The sequence below is a fragment of the Eurytemora carolleeae genome, unplaced genomic scaffold, assembly GCF_000591075.1.
Source record: "Eurytemora carolleeae unplaced genomic scaffold, Eaff_2.0 scaffold133, whole genome shotgun sequence".
NCBI classification, from domain to species: Eukaryota; Metazoa; Arthropoda; class Copepoda; order Calanoida; family Temoridae; genus Eurytemora; species Eurytemora carolleeae.
In genome coordinates this window covers 326,240-334,891 of record NW_019396188.1, presented here as the reverse complement: position 1 = coordinate 334,891, position 8,652 = coordinate 326,240, and the positions used below count along the sequence as shown (strand labels likewise).

Genomic DNA, 8,652 nt, shown 5'->3' with positions numbered 1-8,652 from the left:
TTAATAAGTTCATATTAACATGATTAAACTTATATTTGTTTAAATGCTCTAAAAGCCGGCTTCTGACAGCCGACTTTAATTTAATTTGATACTAGTCCAATCGATATAGCATTGTATCTGTAATTGTTATCAAACGTAACTTTTATAAAGTAGAAATATTCAAAAAGAGAATTATAAGAAGAAAATCAAAAGTGTGTACATTGGATACTCAGATTAAGTAATCGGGATCAAGGATATCTCATTCTAAAGTTTTCAGCTCTGTTTAGCCAGGACTCAGTAGAGAAAAGAAATTATATTGACATATTGACAAAAATTAAAATTTTAAAACAAAAATAAGAGAATCAAAATAAAAATTTGACACAACTTCTTTTCACCTAAAGTCTTCCTTTCAATTTAGAATTCCTCTGAACGGTAGAATATAGAATAAACTATTAGAATTCCTCTGAACGGTGGAATATAGAATAAACTATTTGATTAAAATATATTCGAGATTAAAGGTTGAAATCCTTGAAACTCTTCCATTAAATAGATAAAGTGAATTGAAGACTAAAGTTTGTTTTTCACTTGATCAAAAGTTAGATATCAATAATCCTAACATTTAGTTCATAATATGGAAATACCAAAAGTAATTTTAAAATGATCATGTTGTTTGAAATAATGATCAGAATGTTAGGCATGTCCCACAAAATTTGCATCCGTACCATTTTATTCTTAATTTTAAACAAAACGTTCATAATTTTGAAAAACAAAATATTAGGCTTTCTCTTACCACTTCACTAATTTTAGACTAAACATATGTTTTGAATATTTTAATAATCTTTATGTATATATTCATTATTGTGAATTTGATAAATTTTGATAAAGTTATTTTAAAGACACAAATATTTGACCTGAAAAGTCCAGCTGACATCGGAGAAAGAATATGATTCATCACACTCATACCACCTTTAGATTCATTCATTAATTCCTTAATTCAATTTTTTATCATTTCATTCATTTTGCATTTGAATAATTAAGCAAAAATGATTCCAATACTCACTCCGAAAAATGAAAAAAAAATAACAGCACTTGGTCATTGTTCGCTGGTCCTACTTGGTCAGTGGTTACCCTGATCATTTGGCTATTTTAAATTTTTCTTTACAGAAACATCAGATAAAAAAGAAAGTTTCGATTAACGAATGCTTAATTTTCGTCGAACATTTATTCTTATTTAATCGTTGAATTTGCTCCTAATTTAAAAAAATGTTTATTAATTTATGTTTTTTTTCTGCCAAACGAAAGCTCCATTATACTTGTTATTACCTTGTCAAATACTACAATGGAAGAAGGGACATGTGTAATTTACTAAAACATAACCAAATTTTTCTGTTAGAAGTCTCAGAATAAATTTATTTTCGGAACGATGAGTAAATGTGAAGAACAGTTATCATTCAGCTTCATATAATTATAAATATGATTTTGCAAAACTACGTAATTCAGTAAAACACATAACATCCGCGGCAATTGAGCATAAATAAGTTTTGAAAACGACATCTATAAATTATTTATTGTATTCATAAGTAAGACCCATAAAACTTTGGAATAGGAAGACGACTGTATGAATAATTAAGATTATAAATACTTCAATGAACAGAAACCACAGCAATTTGTCAGTGTACACACACAACTCCATTTCCAAAGAGAATAGAATATATATTAGATTGGATATTACTAGAAAAAAGAGTAAAACGGCCATTTTGTAGTACTGTTTCCATACTGCAGGTGTACTTTACTTATTTGTGCTATATAACCTTTTGGGCCCTGGAACATCATTTTATAGAAAATCTAAAATTAATATTAAAAGAAACCAAATTATGAAATAGGCTGGTTTCATATTTGACCAATGATCATTTCACATAGACTCTATGCCTTTCACTTTACAAACGATGATTTTCCGTTATAACTATAAATCAAATGATGTTTTTCATTCACCTAATTCATTTTATACAGTTTATTTAAACGCTTTAAAAAATTCAAAATTGAAATGCATAGTCTAGGGAACAAACTGTATTAATGTACTCTACTGCATATAATTTGTGAACATTTACATGATTTGTACACTTTGAACTCCCTTTCAGGCTGAATGGGACTGGCAAAATTCATACCGAGAGATTGTCTAAATTCCACTCTAATATATATTCTATTCTCTTTGCCCATTTCACTTGTTAAAGGGGCAATATACTGCAGTAAGCGACCTTCAAGTTACAGCTTCCATTTATAGAAAGGCATGTCCGATTCACAACGGTATCCTTTAAACCTTTGTTTGGACAATGATGAGGTAGATAACTTGATTTGTACAGCTGAAGATTGAGTGCCGGTGTCATGCATGGAGCGAACCATTTCAACACAATGTTAAAACATAAAAAGTAATGTCATGACATTTTCCGATATTCATTAATGTATTTTGATTTGAAAAACACATTATAAAGATTATCTATGTCTCGAGTAAGTGTTTTTTGCCTTTACCCCTTTAAAATGCATTTAAGAACTATTTGCGTATTTAATATATGTCAACTAATAATTTCATTGTTTTAACATTGCTTTTTATGTCTAACATTGTGTTAAAATGGTTAAAACTTTAGGGGGAGTTCGCCCCATGCAAGGGAGTTGTCCCCATGCATAACACCGGGAGAATCGAGGTTATAGTGTACACTGTGCACTCTGTGCTCGCGCGGTTTCTTGGCAGTTAATTTCCCGCTATATGAATAAGAATATCTATCTGTCTGTATATAGAGAAAATATTTCTTTTGCCTGCAGATTCTCCGAAAATTGTGACCCTATCCTTGTCTCCTCCGAATGGCCCGATATTATCCTGAATCCACCTGAACATCAACCATTATAAACATTAAACATATTGTATTTAAACCGACACTAAAAACTCCGGTTCATTTGATGTACCGGCACTACTTTTAGGCATCTGGAGAAAATAGTGAACAGTATAAACAAAGAAAACAGCTGGAAAAAAGGGGCAGTACACCAAATGATTCATCCCACCAGGTATTGAGCCTCCCCACGTAGATTTAACGGTTCTGTCAAAATATCAGAAAGATGTTACTTTCGATCACAATTTGACCAATTATAAATAATATTTTAGCCTTTTTAAATACTTTTTTTTGTTTACATATACATTTTGAATGAAAAAGAATAAAATAAACAAATCCGTAAGTTTAAAGATTGTTGGTTTATTGACCAAAACACGTTTGATTTCAAATATATGAAACCGAATGCTTCTCACTCTGGTTAGTCCGGGGTGCCCTGGAAAGAAAAAAAATGTACCCCCCCCCCCTGGACAAGTTTCTGACTACGCCCCTAGATCCACTGCCCCTAAAGCCTAAAAATGATTTTTATTGGTTTTTGTCTCAATTTTCTGTTTCCCATTGTAAAAGAAACTTTGTGGTATTTCAATCAGTATTGCCATATTTTGCCTCAGCTCGGTCGGCTTGGATTTTTTTTTTCGAAAACATATTATTATATCCCCTCCCAAAAAACATAAAATAGCACTTTGTGCAGATTGACTGAACACCAAAAAAAGAACAGAACATATTTTTGCACATTAACTGAACTAACTCTGTTCAAAACTTTCCAATTCGCAAGATGTCAATCTACAAAATAAATAATCTAAGCTGAAACTTGAAATCATAAATTAAAAATTCCCTTTGCATTTATCAGAAATCATGTTAAAGGGACTGTAAGCGCAATTTTTAGGCAACCCTCCCAGCAAAGATGACAATCTCCGATTCACAACGGAACCCTTAAAACCTTTATCTGATCGTTGATGTGGGAGATATTGTTGTATTTCTAGGGTCCAACGTTTTCAATATTGATAATTTTCCTGCAGTACAAATAAACAAGTCACTTTTGTAGAGAAACCACAATTCAAATATTATCAGTTTTCAAAATTCTAAAGAATAATATCTAATGCATTCACTACATTTTAGAAGTGTTCTGGTTTTCAAGATATATAAACCTCTCTTTACTCGATGGACAGGCAAAGATTTAAAAATGCCGTTGTAAATCGGATATTGCCATCTTTGCCTGGAGGATCCCTTAACAAATGACGCTAACCTAATACACAAAGAGAAATTTAGTCAGACAAATTCAGGGAAAAAAATCAATTTAGATCGGTCCACTTATCAGAAATATGAACGTAGAGTCTACATAGCTCTATGCACGTAGAGTCTACATAGCTCAAACGTGTATATTTCTGAAAAGTAAATCAGACGGTAAAAGTGGTCTGATCCAAATAGATTGTTAAGTACAATAGACGGCAACGTAGAATTTTTACACTCTCAGTACAGTTGTATTCTGTCGTCACAAGTGTCAATTCAGTTTTTGTGTCCGACAAAATTATCAATAATAGTGATAATTTTAGAATAAAGTGCTTTTCTTACAGTAAAATAAGTGCAATTTTATGTATCTTTTTAGTTTCTGTTTTTATTTAATCATAGAAAACATGTCAACCAATCTGAGACAATTTCGTTTTCTTTGTTATATTTGACACTTGTGACGTTGTGTATAATTTGTTTATTTCTCTGTTGCCACCTATTGTACTTGATAATCTATTTGGTCTGATCTAAAAAAAAAATTCTGAATTTGTATGACTAAATTTCAATTTATTCTGGTCTGCATCATACAAATATCCCAACCTGGTCTTTTATGGGTACCCTATACTGTACAGTCCCTATAAGAGTAAGTTATTGAAATATAAATTAAACAAAAGTTTACAAGGTGTTTTAAAGTGTATTTGAGTATATTTAACACTTAAGCATAAGAAAATCAAACTTGCCCATACGCATTAAAACACATTTTATTCTAGCTTCTACATATATACAGATATTCTAGCTTCTACATATATACAGATATTCTAGCTTCTACATATATTTCTAGCTTCTACATATATCCGGATATTCTAGCTTCTACATATATCCAGATATTCTAGCTTCTACATATATACAGATATTCTAGCTTCTACATATATACAGATATTCTAGCTTCTACATATATCCGGATATTCTAGCTTCTACATATATCCAGATATTCAAGCTTCTATATATATCCAGATATTATATCTTCTACATAAAATCCGGATATTCTAGCTTCTACAAATATACAGATATTCTAGCTTCTACATATTTTCAGATATTCTATTTTCTACATAGATCTGGATATTCAAGCTTCTACATAGCAAATATATCCAGATATTCTAGCTTCTACATAAAATCCGGATATTCTAGCTTCTACATAAAATCCGGATATTCTAGCTTCTACATAAAATCCGGATATTCTAGCTTCTACATAAAATCCAGATATTCTAGCTTCTACATAAAATCCGGATATTCTAGCTTCTACATAAAATCCGGATATTCTAGCTTCTACATAAAATCCGGATATTCTAGCTTCTACATATATCCGGATATTCTAGCTTCTACATATATCCGGATGTCATTTCATATTTATCATGAGAGAGCTCTTAAATGCATCGTCTATTTATAAAGAAAAAAGTTGAATAATTCCAGTTTTCATCTGAACTATGTTGGGTTGAATTGTTAGAGAAGAAAAAAGAAGAAAACTCAGGATATTGAATTGTTCAATTCTCTGATTTTAAATTTCAACCCTATTACGTTTAAAAACTTTCTAAAGTTTGAGAAAAGTTTCTTTTATTTACAAATCATTAAAGATGGAAATATAAAAAAAATATATTAAAATATTTTGAAGAAAAAGAGATGTTGGTTAAATAAAGAAATTGTAAAGGACGGTTTTGCCACAAACTCTGATTTTCTAAAATCAATATCTTTGCAGCCTTATGTTGAAAACCTTTGATATTTAAAACTTTGATTATCAAATATAACAGAATTCAGAGTTTGGATTATATAAAGTATACGACAATCGGTTGAAAATATATAGGTGTTAAAAATTCAGAGTTTGTGGTAAAGAATAGAATTTTAGGATTGAAAACAGAACTTGAAGAAAGAAAATGGAGAGAAAAGTTAATGAAAAGAATAGAGAATTGAGATGGAAAATTTTAGTATAAAAATTACAAAAATCTAAAAGAAGCCATTAATACGGAGAAATGAAAAAGAAAATGAAAAAATTGGAATAAGAAAAGGAAAATGGAGAGTAAGAATTGAGAAGGAGAACTCAGAAGGAAAATTGAGTAGGAGAATTTAGAAGAAGAATTAAGAAGGAGAACTATGGAGAATATAGAAGGAAAATTGAGTAGGAGAACTCAGAAGAAGAATTAAGAAGGAGAACTATAAAGAGAATATAGAAGGAAAATTGAGAAAGAGAATTAGAAGAAGAATTTAGAAGGAGAATTTAGAAAAGAATTTAGAAAGAAAACTGTAAGAATTTAGAAGGAAAATTGATAAAGAGAACTCAGAAGGAGAATTTAGAAAAAGAATCGTGAAGGAGAATTAGAAGAAGAATTTAGAAGGAAAATTAGAAGGAGAATTAGAAGGAGAATTGAAAAGTATAACTCAGAAGAAAAATCGACAAGGAGAAATAGAAGGAGAATTTAGAAGGAGAATTAGAAGGAACATTTTGAAAAAGAATTGAGTAGAAGAATTTAGAAGGATAACTCAGAAGGAGAATCGAGAAGGAGAATTAGAAGGAGAATTGAGAAGGAGAATTGAGTATGAGAATTGAGAAGGGGAATTGAGATGGAGAATTGAGAAGGTAAGAAGAAGTATTGAGAAGGAGAATTGAGAAAGATTATCAAGAAGGAGCATTGAGAAGTAGAACTGTTAGAAAAAATTGAAAAAGAGATTCAGAAGAATTTAGAAGGAGTTAATTGTATTTAATAAAGTAGAAGGAGTTAATTGTATTTAATAAAGTAGAAGGAGTTAATTGTATTTAATAAAGTAGAACTGACCTTAAAGCTAGAACTTGATCTCTCATCCCCTGGTTTCCAGGAACTGAAATCAATTATTGATCTTCAAAACATGATCGAGTCAAAGGATATGTTTCTTGGGATTTAAAGTTTAGAAACGATTTATATAGAACGAGCGATTTCACTTAACGAACGCTCTCACTGAGCGCAGGAATCAATTGATCGGCCATACATTAGTAAAACTAACGAAATAGATAGAAAATGAACGATAATTTTAAAAACGAACGAATTCTAATTTTTTCTAAACAATTGAAGAAGAAAAATGGGTAAGGTTTTATTTATTTTTTATTCTGATGATTCCATTATGTGTTCCTGCTGTAGAAATGAGCAACTAAAATTATAAACATTGATATCTAATTCATACCTGACCAGACAAAGCTATTAAGGGTGAATCGGGTATGGTTATCTGTTCATTAATGGGCACTTAAAAATACGCTTATACAATCCCTTAGAATTAGAAGAATTTTTTAGTTTTTTTTAGAAGAGAAATAGACCCCCCCCCCATTCTCAACTACTCTACCTTTTTTAGTCGAGAAATAGACCCCCATCCTCAACTATTCTCACCTTTTTGTACCTTTCTTTTTATATCTAATTACATATAACACGGGAAATATATTTCCAATATATTTGTTTATTTTTATATTTTTCCTTATAATCTAATCTCACCTTTATCTCCGTCTAAAAACAATCCCCCGAGAACTGAGAGTCTAAAAGTACAAAAATAAAAGTTTTTTTTCATTTATTGTTCAGGTTTTCATTTTCATTTTAGCTCTGAAATGGGTAAAATGCACGTTCGGTCATTTTTATTTCTAAACTTCAATGGCAGAGATCGGGAGTATTTTGATTTGATTTTGGCGCCAAATTTCATAAATGTACGGAGCATTTGGTTTAAAATTGCGCATGTCTTGACTCTTGATTACCTGTAATTTATTGCTACTAAAACAACTTCTTTATCCATAAAATGCTCGCCACCATACAACATGGAGGAATTGGAACCACTAAAATTATAAAAAGTGATGTTTTTCTTTTTCTAAAACATATTTATTTGTTTCAATTCTGAGTTCACACCCCCTTTTTCGTTTCAAATTCAAAATTATCATATTGATCATAAAAATACAATGTTTACACAACAATAGTTTTGCTATTGTCATGTATGGTTTGGAGTATTTAACTCTGAAATCCCAACTGAAGTAAAACCTTTGAGTTGTAAATCCCGGGATTAATGATTGATCTCTGTTTTTTGAAAATCTACGGAAAAATCTAATCTGCTTCGTTACCTGTAATTTGGTCATAACCTGCAGGGATTAAAAATTGATCTTAAAGTGCCTTAATTGGGTATCAAGATCAAACGTTCAAGATTAACGATACTCATACACAAAATTTCCGATCTCTGGATGAATAATAAAAGGTTGATTAAAATCTGTCATTGAAAATCTTCCTTTTTTGAGTTTTAAAGAAAATTTTAAATTCGGCCCGTAATCTGATTTATTCGTCCTGTAAGCTATTTATTTGTCCCGTAATCTAATTTATTCATCCCGAATTGTCATTGATTAGTTCCGTAATCTCATTTATTAGTCCCGTAATCTCATATATTAGTCCCGTAATCTCATTTATTAGTCCCGTAATCTCATTATTAGTCCCGTAATCTCATTTATTAGTCCCGTAATCTCATTTATTAGTCCCGTAATCTCATTTATTAGTCCCGTAATCTCATTTATTAGTCC

At 30.6% G+C, this 8,652-nt stretch overlaps 1 protein-coding gene across 1 annotated transcript in view; it reads right to left on the bottom strand.

Annotated features, from left to right (window-relative positions):
- Window positions 1–8,652, bottom strand: part of LOC111697646 (cholinesterase 1) — a 26,066-nt gene that overhangs the window by 7,222 nt on the left and 10,192 nt on the right. Inside the window, exons 9-13 of the mRNA XM_023467719.1 lie at window positions 7,849–7,926; window positions 7,595–7,635; window positions 6,911–6,953; window positions 2,791–2,861; window positions 891–945 (exon numbers count right to left, since the gene is read on the bottom strand). Of these exons, the coding sequence (XP_023323487.1) occupies window positions 891–945; window positions 2,791–2,861; window positions 6,911–6,953; window positions 7,595–7,635; window positions 7,849–7,926 (288 nt within the window). The remainder of the gene's footprint in view (window positions 1–890; window positions 946–2,790; window positions 2,862–6,910; window positions 6,954–7,594; window positions 7,636–7,848; window positions 7,927–8,652) is intronic.